Below are 13,779 nucleotides of genomic sequence, written 5' to 3'. Positions count from 1 at the left end.
GCTCATTTTGTAATTAACTGTATAAAGCAGCTAAATAAAGAAGTGCATAAGGTGGGAAGAAATTAATAAAATGATTAAATAAAACTGTTTCATTGGCAGAACTGATTCCCATGCTGAGATTGATTTAGTCTGTGAGATTGCAAAGCAGTCTGGAGCATTTGATGCACTGCCCTGCAAACATTGGTCAGCTGGTGGTAAAGGAGCAGTGGAATTAGCTCAGGCTGTGAGAAAAGCTGCGAATCAGAAAAACAACTTCAGATTTCTTTATAACTTGGAGGTAAGATGATTTAAAGAAAAAACATAGCAGCAGTATTTTCAGGTGCAAAACAGAGCAGTTAATACAACAAGACTGTATAGCAAACATTTAAAAGCAGGTGCTTGTTAGGTTTAATAAAATGACAAAAATTAAAGATAGACCTATTACTCTGTTATCTGATTAGTCACTCATGTTCAAGAAAGATAGGTTCATATGGATCAGGTGGAGAGAAAGATCATCTTAAGTCAATCAGGGGAATGATGAGCTTATCCTACAAGAAAGGATTTAGAAGAGCTTGGCAGAGTATGATATGATAGCACTGTATAATTGCATCATTAGGCTAAGCACTGGGGAGGGCAAAGAGCTATTTCAAATTAAAGGGCAGTGCTGGCAGACAAGCGTATGGGTATAAATTGATGATGGCTAGGTATTAGAGGAAGATTTCTAACCATCTGAGCAGTGAAGATATGGAATAGTCCTTTAATAAGAGTAGCAGGGCTAAAAAGTGAACTGCTTTAAAAATGGAATTTGGTCAGTTTATGAAAAGATTATGTGATGTGACTGTTTGTGATAGCAGGCAGCAGAACTTGATGGTTCAAAAGGTCCTTTCCAGTTCTGTTCCTAATAAGACATGTCAGGCAGTCAAAGCTATAGGTGACACTGCCAGTTCTGCCTGTAATGACTTGGCTGTATTCAGAGTGCTTGATGCTTCATTTCTAATCTACATCAGGAAAGTGGCCCTGTTCTTGATTGGCCGGGGAATTTGTTCTGGCTTGTTTCTCTGGAGTTTTTGCCTCTCCTATTTATCTCTCCCTTTGTTTTTCTCATTCCAGTGCCTTTGTCACTCCCTGTCCCTCTTCTCTTTCCCTTAGCTAAGCTCATATTGTTATAATTCTCGCCTCCACTTGTCCTCGTTTCATTTCTCTTTCTCCCACACCACCTTCCAGTCCACTGCTAGTTTCAATAACAGTAGTACACCTAACTCCTGTTAGTGGTAGATGCTTCATTTACTCAGACAGACACTGTACTAAGATGTCCTATGAGAATTTAAATGCTACAACATTTCTTCAGTGTCACTCACTGATGGCATATTTTTACAGACTTGAAAATAAAACATCAATATATTTAAAAGTGTCGCTATTTAATGAGAAATGCTGGAAATAGAAAATCTAATTTCATGTTTTTTATGTAATAACATAAAAAGTATGTTTCCTTTTAGAAAAATGCAGTGATCAGAGTATCAGTTTCCACATTACACACACACACAGCATGTTAGGACTTGATGAATCCCATATTTAAGCCCCATTGTTACTGTGTTCAATTTTTGCTATTTAATTAACATTCTTGTGGTATCAGTATTTTTTTAGTAAATGGGTAGAAAGTATTGACAGTGGGTGAACACTCCTTGTCCCCGTGGAAGAACAAAATGGGATTGAGTTCTCTCAACCTCCTTTGCAACCATGTCTTGTAGTGCTGTGTTTCACTTGCAGGATGATCATAGTACATATGGAACGAATCATGCCTTTACATCACCTTAGCACCCCACCACTTAACAAATACAAATATTATGAACCACCAAAAAAAATGATAAACTTATGTAAAAGGTAAGACTTAGGCCAATTAAAGCAGGGTAATGCAGAGTTCAGGCTTCTGTTTCATTCCTGTTATGCCGAGTGTGGGGACTGCAGCCCTTTAGGATGATGATAGGATGGTTCTGGGGGTGCACTGATAGAGATTTTGGGGGCCGATACCAATAGCCGATTTTTAAGAAGGCATATTGGCCAATACCAATCCGATTTCCAATACAGCTGCGTGCAGCTGGTAAGCCTGTTACGGTGGAAGGAGAAGGACGTGAGGAGATGGATCAACACCCCCTGCAGTGAGGGATGGACACTGGCAGGTGCTGCCCAGCCAGGGTGGGGCAGGGCATGGGCCTGAGTGACGTCTCATTGTGGGGGGAGCGGCTTCTGCCACTGCTTACACCCTGAGAGGGCACTGTGGTGGGAGGTGCCCCCAGATCTGCACGGAGTGGGGCAGGCAGGCTGGAGCTGGGGCTGCATTGGACTCTTCTTGGCGGGGGCTTGGCTCAGCTTGGGTGGCAGCAGCGCTGGGAGGGGTGCTATGGAGGGGCTTGCAGCCACCTTGGATTTTACTTCCCCATGTCCCCAACTCCTAGCGCTGCTGGCTCTTTCCAGCGCATGGGTGGAGGCAGAACGTTGAGCCAGGTGGGTGGTGGCAGCACTGGGAAAGGGACTTTGGGGAGGATACAGCAAAATATGGGGTGGCTGCAGCCCCCTCCGTAGCCAAACCCCAAGCACCACTGCCACCTGCCCCAAGCCCAGCCCCTGCTGAGAAGAGCCCAGCTCCAGCCCACAGCTGCAGCCCTCCCACTCCACCACTGGGGTGCAAGTAGCAGCAGGAGCTGCCCTGTCTGACGAGCTGCAGCTCAGTCCCATGCCCTGCCCCACCCCAACTGGGCAGCGCCAGCCCCTGCCCCCTCCCTCCCTCTCCGTGGGGGGGCCATTGATCTGCCCCCCCACACACACACACACCCTTTCCTTCCCCCCTCCCCTTCCACCACAACAGACTTACCAGCTGCATGCAACTCTCCACGCTGCCAGGCTGTGCTCCTCACTGCCTATGTGCTGCGCTGCAGCTGTGTACACACACAAGCATTTATTGGCCAAATTATTGGCTGCATTGGGCCAATTTCCAATACAGCCAATTTTCTTTATATCAGTACTGATCCAATATTGGACTGATGTATTGGTGCACCTCTAGATGCTGCTGCTACTTGAACAGTGTGTCAGATTAACCAGACTGATTTGCAGAGGTGTTGGAGATGGCACCTCTGACTTGGGACAGTCAGCACATTTAGCAAAATAAGAAAGAGGATGCTTGAACAGTGGAAAGTAAGTTAGCTCTAAAGACTAAACTCTTTTGTTCAGCAGCAGGAACTGGTATTTCACCATTACAGGAGGTGTATATGGTATGCAGCTCTAGAGAAGTGGGAAGTAGAAAGACTGAAATGTTCTTGGTATCATTCTGTTTTTCTGCCTCAGCATTATCCTAAAGGGGCTGGGACACCAGGGTAGTTGAGTATCCATTCCCATTCCATCCATGGGCTAACCAGAGACTGCCAGATTAATTCAGCATTTTGAATTTGTGTCAGGGGAGTGTGTTGTTTGGATGGTGGTATTTTTTTGTTCTGTTTCTGTGTTTTTATTTAAGACAGGGATTCTCAGCCAGGGTGCTGATGCAAGGTGTGTAAGGAGATAAGCAGGTATGAGAGAACCAGTACAGGCTCAGGTTTATCCCTGCATAGCCATTGTATTGCCCCCACTGCCAGCCCCCTCTGCAAGGAGGTGTAGGCACTGTAATAAATATATTAGTTTTTGAGATGGTGGCTCAATTCATGAAAGTTACCGAGCAGTGGAATGCCTCAAGTCTAAAGTTGAGAACCACTGGTTTAAGGACTGAGGGAGCAGGGTAGGGTTGTGGAAGAAAGTTAAGGATGTAGCAGTTAAGGATCCACTTATTCCTCTCCTTACCTCTGGGTTTACTTTTTCTGTTTTGGCCAATTGCTACTTGTGAATGCCTCTCATTTCCATTGGTCTGGAGAGCTGAAGCACCAAGTTTACTTTCAAGTCTACATAAAGTCATAACTCCCAATAGGCCAGACTATGCAGAGAGAATTTAAAAGCCACAGCAGATTCATTCAGCATCTTGATGTTTTATTCAAAGCAAAAGCATGGCCTTGAGTCATGTGGAAAAAAAACCCCTAAAACTATACATTCAACTATGTTATGTCTTATTTTCCCTTATAAAATGAAACAAAAGGTGGTAATAAAATGTGTTTTGGTGTTAATTAATTGTGTGTCTAATTAGGGAAATGGAACCAGCTGAACTTTGTGCCTTTGGAGTCTCTCCAAATGGCATGTGTGTAACTTTACAGTACTTTCACATCATGTGTTCAATTTTACATCTACAAAAAAAAATGCTGGTTTCAGATGGCATCCACATAGTATATGAGCTGAAAAGACTTTCTTTGCAGGATAGAATGATGTGTGTCATGATACCTGGTAAGAACCCAGATGTAGTTACTCAAGTTAACATACGTGTGTGTGTGTGTGTGTGTGTGCGTGCGTGCGTGCGTGCGTGCGTGTGTGTGTGTGTGTGTACAGATATAAAATAGCTTGTTTCTCAGGTTCCACTAGAGATGTCTGTAAACAGGTTGCTTTAAATGTTATTCCCTCTTCCCACCCTCAGTGGTTGTTGTTTGCTTAAAATAATTTAATCCTAGCAATTATTTTGGCATCTGGCACTAAGCTAACAAATACTTTTTGAGATCTAATACAAACAAGTAAATTAGTGCTAGGTGAGTACAATAAATGTCAAAAATATTTGGAGGATGGTGTAAAAAACAGCTGCGTACTATTTTTGAGAGCACAAGTGTATGTGACATGAACACCTATGTTTTGGGTATCCAGGACAAGAAATGGCCTATAATAAATTATCCCAAAGGTGCTGTCATCTTGGAACTGTAGGAAGGAGGTGTACAAAGATAGAACATGCCATAAATCACTTGTAATATTAGAGATTACACTTGAGGAAACTAGAAAAAGTGAAAAAGGAAGAAAAAACAGAAGTGAGTTTGAGTTTTTTGAATGATGGACTTTGGGGGGTCATAATGTAGCTTAACATATTATTAGCAGTACTTGTAATAAATATTTTATTAGCATGTGGTTTTTATACAAAGTTTTGTCCCTATTCCACACACTAATCCATCTTACTTCATTTTTGGTTGGTTTCTTGTTGAATGTATATATATTTTTTTGGTAGTTAGAGAATGAGGAAGTTGGGTAAAAGGGCTTCTTAACCCTATATGAATCAATCTGTACGTCATTGTGTTTTTAAAAATATACATTTGGCACATATGGAAAATATCAACTCTTATCAGTGTAGACTTCCTTTCTGGGTTCACTTTTCTTGAAGTATGAGTTTTTAAATTGCAGCAGAAAGCTATTACTCAAAATAAGCTGACTGATCTATTAAAAGTAAGCTTAGATAACAGGGAAGTGGGGAAGGAGGTGGAAGCACATGCCTCCCATTCCCAAATTTTCCCAGCTTCAGTGGATAATGTGCTCCTTTCAAAAAAAGTGCCTTGTCCCAGGAATACATGCCCAGTGAAGTATCTCTCTGCTGCTGCTGCCCCATGAAGTGAACCTTTGTGTTGACAGATTTGAAAATTCTGAGTGTAGTTTCCCTGCTGCTTCACTAAGTTTTCTCTGCTACCTTCAACACAGCCTTTCAGTCAGAGATGAGAGCACACTGGTTTGACTCAAGGCAAGCACTGTCTACTCTTCTGGATGTGGTATTCCATCCGTCCATGTACGCAGAGCACAGTGAGCGAGTATATCAGCAGGAAGGACAAGGCAATCACAAGTGGAACAGAAGAGATGGGGAAAGGAGATGAGAATGGAGAGAGAAGTGACTAGTACAAATGGGAGGGGGAACAGGTCACAGAAACAGCTCATCTGGCTAGTCATACAGATTTAACAGCTTCTCCTCTTTAAAGAATCAAGCAAGTTAAAACTGACATGCCTGACAAAAAGTGCAGACTGCATGACTTGCACTACAGGGGAAATCTAAGTTACAGAAGCTGAGGGGGATCCAAGTAGAAAGGAAGAGGGAACAGCTGCTTTAGCATTGCAACATTTTCATATTGCTTATGTTGTTTCTAACATTTTTGCCAGTTTCCTGTCTTCATGTGGCATCACACTGATGCAGCTATTTCCATGTCATGCTGTAGAGTCCACTGCAGAGACGGTTAAGAATATTTCCAGTGTTTTGTGTGGCCAGCTTTCAGAGGGCAGAGGACAATTTCATCAGAATCAGGACTGTCCTGTGACAGTCAGGTGGAATAACAGCTCAGAGTGAGGGTTTAAAACAATTAGAACCTCCAGCATCTGTATATCTTTTTCATTCTCTCCTAGGTGACCATCCCTTATAGCAAATCAGGAACCCATTGGCTTCACAGTTAGCTTTGTAAACTGGACTAGGTCTCCAAGCTCCTTTACTTCTCAGCAGGCTACCCATTGCAGCCTTTTTATTATTATTGGCCCCACTTCAAACAGAAGAGGGGTAGGGCTGCAACTAGGAAGAGTACAGAGAATTAGCCAGCAATGAGAAAGCTGTAGGCAGTGGCTCTGCATGCTTTATTTCTTCTGATGTCTGTCACTAACCACCTCAGGAAGGAGAAGGGGCAGATGAATGCAGTCAAATAACTGAGGGTGGAGGTGAATAAAATAATAACATGACCTTTGGAGGAGTAGCGGGACAGGCACAAAGATGGTTACAGCTGCCCTGGGCTTAGGGCAGCCCTGCATTGCCTCTGTAATTGTGATTAATAGAGAGAAGGGAAAAGAGGTAGTGAAGAGAGAGAGTGGAGAGAAAAAAGGGAGGAAACGGCTAGAAAAGTGAGAGTAGTATAGAGGTACAGAATGTGGAAGTGTAGGACTTAGCAAGTGAGAAAACATTTTTATTAAAGGTAGGTAGGTTTATAGAAGTCTGGCTTGAAAGTACAGTAAAGGAGTTGGGATGTGGAGGAATAGCCATGAGGACTTTTTTTATATGGAGACTCAGGGTTGGGGGGAGGTTGCTAGGGCTGTGCGAAACAGCACCAGTCCGTTTCGATTTGAGTTTTTAGGTTTTGACGGAACAGCGTTTCATTTTGAATTTCATTTCAGTTTGAAACTGCTGTTCTGTTTCATTTTGTTGAAACAATGAGGCTGTTCCAGTGTTTCACCCTTATGCTAAAATGGGGAAGTTCAAAACAGCCTCTCTCATCCAGCAGGCAGAGGGAGGGCTGTGGGGGCTGTGCCAGTCCTCCTGGGGCTGCAGGCCCCTGATCTGCCTGCCAGTTGAGGGAGGGAAGCTGGGTGCTGCCACCTGGGACGGGGGAGCTGGGGAAGGGAACTGAGTCCTATCGCTCAGTTCCCCTCCCCAGCACTAGATTGGGCTCGGAAAAGGAACTCAGTCCAGCTGGGTTGAGTTGCCTTCCTCAACACAATCACAGCACTTCCTGGCTGAGCTACATGGGGCTGCAGAGCCGTTGGGAGTGCAGCCCTGGTTCTCCTGTCTCCCACCACATGGCTGCTGGCTGCTTTGAAACTAAAAACGTTTCGAAACTTTCGAAACGTTTCAACTAGCCTTGTTTTGTTTTGAGGCTATTTCAAAGCCCTTGGTTTCAAATTGATTTCGCTGTTTTGAGCTTGAAATGAGTCAAAATGGTGTTGAATCGAAACAGCTGGCGAAATTTTGCACAGCCTTAGTTTTTGCCTTCCTCTGTAGCAGGTGGTGTGGTCCTCTATTTGGGACCTCTGGAAAATATATTGACAACATTTTACAGAAGCAGGACATTAGCTGCTGTGGCTTTCCTGCTTTGTGTGTGACAGGTTTGGGCAGATTGTCTTGTATAGAATTTAAATTATGGTTTGTATGGAATGGTTTCAATAGGGATGTTCCTGCCTTGGGCAGGTCAGTGGACTAGATGACCTCTGGAGGTTTCTTCCAGCCCCATTTCACTATGACTGTTTTTGACACTTGGTTTTCATTCTGAAAAGGTAGGGCAGAGGAAAGTTGGGACAAACAGCAGGTGTGATGTCCTTTTCTCTCTCTGCCAACATCCTTGCATCTTTGTGTTCAGGGTTCTACTGTTGTGTCTTCTCCCTACTTGTCTGTCTGCTGTTTGTCTGTCTGTCTTCGTCTTGCCTGTTATATAGTTTATTGAGTCCTCTGGCAAGTAAGGGGCTTTGTGAGACACTGAATCCAGGTGGGCAGCCTCAGGTACTGTCACCATAGAAATAAAAAATAATAATCTGTCCCCTTCCCATTCCCATCCCATTGATCCTCCTGCCCCCCAGCTGCACCCACTGAAATATTACCTCATCCATGAAGGGTGACCACTTTTCAATCTAAAAGCCAGGCTACATGATTCTCTGCCTCTCCTATTTAATTAGTGGAGCCATATTTCAGCACAGCCACATTAAAGAAAAAATTCAATTCCCACATAGCAGTATTGGCCCCCTATAGAGATCTGAGTTCAAGTCGAATCTAGTTATCTTTCACACTGAATCATGCATGTTGAGGTTGGAAGTTATCTTTGTTCTCTTTCTCCTCCCTTTGCTTTTTCTGAGTTAGGGCTTGACAGCATGGCAATTTTGTTTGCTTTTATTAAATATTTTCTCATTCTTTGCATGAAGCAATTTACTTAGACATAGTTGGCATTTGAATGTTGGAGAGAAGAAAATAAATCTAACGCTGCAGGCTTACGTGTTGATTCATGAATGTTTAACTTGATTATATGTGCTTTTCCACAAATTAAAAAACAAAATCTATCCTGTGCCAAGAAGAGAGGCAAAAGAAGTGCAATCGATTTGGGGATAATCCTGTCAACCACAGACCTTCTGGAACCAGACTGCACAGATGAAATTTAAAAAAAAGCATACTTATTAAAGTACAGAGGGGAAAACTCAAAGAAATAAAACCTGAAACATGCAGAGTCAGCTATTATTTTAGCACTACACTATCACTCCACAGCACCTTCAGCCATACTATCATCAGGTGTGTTCACTTGGCAGTGTTCCTGACCAGAAAAGTGAAAGATGGATAAAGACCATTTCACTTAGTTGAGAGATTGTTGTTATTATTTTGTCCAGTGCATGAGTAAGTACAAAAGGAAAGTCCCAAGCTTTGGGTAATTTTTAGAATTTTTTAAAACACAGGCTGTATAACAAAAATAAATCCAATGACCTGTTTTCATCACATCATAATAATAAACTGACCAAAAGATTACAAATCGACAACTGAACTAAGTCAAGTGTTTGAAGTGCTTGAACTGCCAAACTTTAAAACAAGAAATAATGTGACATGGAGGCGTTGGCATCTAATTCACAGGTGTTTAGAAAGCTTCTCTGAGCACATGGCATCAGTTCCTTCAAAATAAAAGTTTCCTTAAAGAATAAAAAAGAAAATTGCCTTAAATTTCTATTCCTTATTGTGGTGAATAAATGGCTTTAAAAACAGAGATGGGAGATGGATAAAGTAGTAGAAATACATTTACCCTTCCAGCAATCTCTCAGGTTGGATAAAAGGACAAAAATAAATTGCAGAATGATCTTTCTATCTTCTTCCAGAAGCTAGAGAGAGTGAATGGCCTTCAAATCTCTTAGCTACATTATGAAACAAAAGATAGACATCTTGGGCAAGGACAATTCCTTGGTAAAAATCCCACAATCTTCTCACCTTTCTTATCAGTTGAGGTCTGGAGTTGGGGTTTTACTGAAGTGTTTCTCAGGACATCAGGGAACCCACAGATACTTGCCTCTTGTAACAATCATAGTATGCTTCATCTCTGACGCATGGTAAAGTTTCTAGGTGTTACATGGAAGCGAGGGGGCAAGTGTTACCAGGGAACATGCAAGTTGGTGAAGAGGAGAGACTTATATATGTCCTCTGTTGAGACCGATGAAGGAAGGGGATTTTGTTGAGAAGAGAAAAGTGGAGGGAGAAGTAAGGAAAATAAATAAAGTGAGAAAGATGTACGGGATTAGCTGGAGAGAGAAAGAAAATAGGAAAGATAATGAAAACAGCTTGAAAGAACATAGCTTTTGACACACTGCAGCAGAAATAAAGGAAAGAGAAAGACAGACCAGTGTTCTGAGAGAGTGTAGCAGAAATGAAAGCCAAAGTAAATTATGCTTTTAATGATAATAAAAAGAACTTGTTGCCAATGGTAGAGCTAAGTATGGCATACAATAAAAAGGAGCAAGCTGAGTACTCTGGGAAGGGTGACTTTGTGGTAAGATGGAGAGTACCTGGCAGCATTGATGTGTTTTTCTTTGGCTAAGAATATTAACCCCTGCACTACTAGAAGTTAAAAAGATTTTAAAGGCTTATTCTTCAGAATTGGTGATGAGGCCTAGAAGATGATTTGTGTACTCAGCCTGAGAGAAATAAGGGAGTAAAATTCGCAAGAATCCCAGTCTGAAAAATGATTTGATGCAGCTAAAGCAGAATTTCCAGCACAGTTATTAAGAAGGAAGATGAATATAAGAAATGTCAAGCTAGAAAAAAAGAGTAAAACATGAAGTCAGTTAAGAACTTGAATGTATAATTATGCAAGGCAGTGGGTACATCTACATGTGCCCTAACGCACCATAATTAGCACTACTGCACAGTAGCACCAGCACATATCTTTTACATGATGCTGATGTGCAGTAGACTAATTCTGCTGAGCATTAGCACATTAGCACGTCTTTTGTCATGATGCACTAATGTGCAGTAGAATTAGTCTACTGCATTTTTAGTGTCTCGTTTAGATGTGCCCAGTGAGAACCTTGTTGTGCTGTGCTTGATGTTAGGAGAGTGGCTGACACTACTAACATGCTGAAAATTTCATGCTACAATACGTATATTTTTACATGTCATATGGTTAACAGTAATTCAGTGTAACTACTGTAGAGATAGAGTAGGACTCCTCTGTTTGGAAAGGAGAAGGCTGAGGGAAGATATGATAGAGAGATCTGTAAAATCATGGAGGGTGTGGACTAAGTGAACAGGGTCCCAGAATACTAGAAGTAGGGGACACCCATAGAACTTAGTAAGTGGCAGGTTTAAAACCAACAGGAGAGAGTACATAATTAACTTGTGAAATAAATCACTCCAGAGATATACAGGTCAATGCTCTCCTTCTATAGTATTCATTTCTGCCATTATGAGAGAGAATACTTGGTTAGATGGACCCAGTATGGCACTTATATTTTTACATATGCCAGAATAACTGGAAATAACTTATCCCCAAACTCCATGTAAAGTTGTCTTTTTCTTGCCTAGCCTGAATGTCACCCCCTTTCCCCACCCCAAGGCTGTCCAAGGACGTTTTGTGTTTTACAAGGTTTGGAACCTGCAGTATTCCCACACACAATCAATTCCCTGAAAGTATTAGCATTTTAGACTTAACTTTGTTGTCCTGCTGTTAATATGATCACCTCTGGCCACCTGATCACGCCTTTCTATTTTCACTGTGTTGGTAGTTCAGGATTTCCTAGCAACATAGCAATATGTTTGGGGGGGGGGTTTAATAATAATAATATATCAGCGAGAGCATATTGATTAAATGGATACCATCATTTGGGAAAAAGTTTACCAACAGAGGCATTTAATTGTCAAAAATCAGATGTGTATAGTTATTTTCTAGACTTCATAGATTTCATAGACATTTGGGCTGGAAGGGACGCCAGAGAATCATCGAGTCCAGCCCCCTGCCCCAGGGGCAGGAATTCAGCAGGGATCATAGGATCCCAGCAAGATAAGCATCCAAATGTGTCTTGAAGGTGTTCAAAGTGGGTGCTTGAACTGCCTCCGGCGGCAGTCTATTCCAAACCTTGGGGGCTCGGACAGTGAAGAAGTTCTTTCTTATGTCCAGCCTGAATCGGTCACAGTGGAGTTTGTGACCGTTCGATCTTGTCATCCCTTGTGGGGGCTCTGGTGAACAGACTTTCCCCCAGATCCTGATGAGCACCCCTGATAAACTTATAGGTGGCCACCAGATCACCCCTGAGCCTGTGCTTTTCCAGGCTGAATAGCCCCATTGCTCTCAGCCTCTCATCATAAGGGCTGTTTTCCTGACCTCTGATCATGTGTGTGGCTCTCCTCTGCACCCTCTCAAGCTTCTCCACATCCCTTTTGAATTGTGGAGCCCAAAACTGGATGCAGTACTCCAGCTGCAGCCTCACCAAGGCCAAGCACAAGGGGAGAATGACGTCCCGGGATCTGCTTGAGAAGCATCTGTGGATGCAAGCCACCATTTTGCTCGCTTTACTAACCACAGTGCACACTGAAGGCTCGTGTCCATCTTGTGGTCAACCATTACCCCCAAGTCCCTTTCATCTGTAGTGCTAACCAGGGTAGCACTACTGAGCCTATAAGCATGGTGCAAGTTTTTCCTCCCAAGGTGGAGAACCTTGCATTTTTCGGTGTTGAACACCATCATGTTCTCGTCCACCCATTTCATGAGTTTGCCCAGATCCACCTGGATCACCCTCCTATCCTCAGGTGTGGATGCTTTACCCCAGAGTTTGGTGTCATTGGCAAACTTGGCCAGTCCACTTCTAACACCAATGTCCATATCATTGATGAAGATGTTAAACAGTATAGGCCATGGGCAGGGCCATCCCATGGGACTGGTGAAAAACTGACACAAAGTACCCATTTGGCAAGTTTGTTTTTTCCTGGGCGTCAGTTGCCAGTTGCCCCATCTGGTTTAGCAGAGGTCCAGTGTTGCCCTTGCTTTTCCTCTGGCTCCCCACATATCTGAAAAGGACTTTTTATTTTCCTTGATATTTGAAGCTAGCTGGAGTTCCATCACAGCCTTGGCTTTCCTGATTTGCTCTCTGGAGGCCCGGACCAGAACAGAGTATTCCTCCTTGGTGGCAGTTCCAGTCCTCCGTCCTTTGTAGATCTTCCTTTTAGACACAGGAGGTCCGCCAGTTCCCTGGAGAGCCAAGGGGGCTGCTGTGCCCTTTTACTGCCTTTCCTACCAGATGGGATGGACTTCGCTTGTGCATCCAGGATTGCTCCCTTGAGGAGCAACCACTCGTCTTGAATTCCCCTCTCCATTGGGTTGTGGCCTTTTAGGGCCTCTCTGATGAGCCTCCTTAGCTTGTCAAAGTCAGCTTTCCTGAAGTCGAGGACTTCTGTATTACTGACTGACTTGCCAGCTTTACAGCAGATGGTGAAGGTGATGAGTTCCCTTCTATTGTTAGGTTGCTGATTAGGTCATCCCCAGTTGCCAGTACGAGGTCGAGCAGCGCTTTACCTCTTGTCGGCCTATAGACTTCCTTCTTCAGATAGAGGTCATCCCAACATGAGAGAGAGCTTTGCGACCTCTCGGATTTGGCCAACCGCTTCTCCCACGAGAAGTCTGGGTAGTTAGTCTCCCATGACAACCATACACTGGGATCGTGTGGCCTTAGCCAATTCCCTGGTGAACTCCTTATCAAGGTCTTGACTCTGGGTAGCGGGTCTGTAGTAGACCCCCACCATAGTACCCCCTGTGCCATGTTCCTCACGGATTTTAACCCAGAGGGTCTCAAGTCGTCCACCGTGACTGCCAGTGTCGGCTTGCAGGGACGCATAGCTTTCCTTGACAGAGAGAGCTACGCCCCCGCCCCTTTTATCTACTCGATCCCTCCTGCACAGGGGATAGCCGTCTATACCCGTGGTCCAGTCATGGGTGGAGTCCCACCAGGTCTCCGTTATAGATTCATAGATTAAGGGTCGGAAGGGACCTAGTAGATCTTCTAGCCCGACCCCCCGCCAGGGCGGGAGAACAACAAAAAACCCCAAAAAGAGAAATGGGACTCAAACGAGTCCAGCCAGGTAGGCATCCAGCCTCTTCTTAAAGACCCCCAGGGTAGGGGCCAGCACCACTTCCCTTGGAAGTTGGTTCCAGCTCCTAG

General features: G+C 43.6%; 1 protein-coding gene across 1 annotated transcript in view; it reads left to right on the top strand.

Annotated features, from left to right (window-relative positions):
• MTHFD1L (methylenetetrahydrofolate dehydrogenase (NADP+ dependent) 1-like) overlaps nt 1-13,779 on the top strand; it is a 327,067-nt gene that overhangs the window by 191,830 nt on the left and 121,458 nt on the right. Inside the window, exon 23 of the mRNA XM_019527514.1 lies at nt 100-277. Coding sequence (XP_019383059.1) covers nt 100-277 — 178 coding nt within the window. The remainder of the gene's footprint in view (nt 1-99; nt 278-13,779) is intronic.

This window comes from Gavialis gangeticus, unplaced genomic scaffold (assembly GCF_001723915.1).
Source record: "Gavialis gangeticus isolate Ggan-Ray unplaced genomic scaffold, GavGan_comp1, whole genome shotgun sequence".
NCBI classification, from domain to species: Eukaryota; Metazoa; Chordata; order Crocodylia; family Gavialidae; genus Gavialis; species Gavialis gangeticus.
The sequence above is the reverse complement of the archived record's forward strand: the minus strand, read 5'-3'. Positions and strand labels throughout refer to the sequence as shown.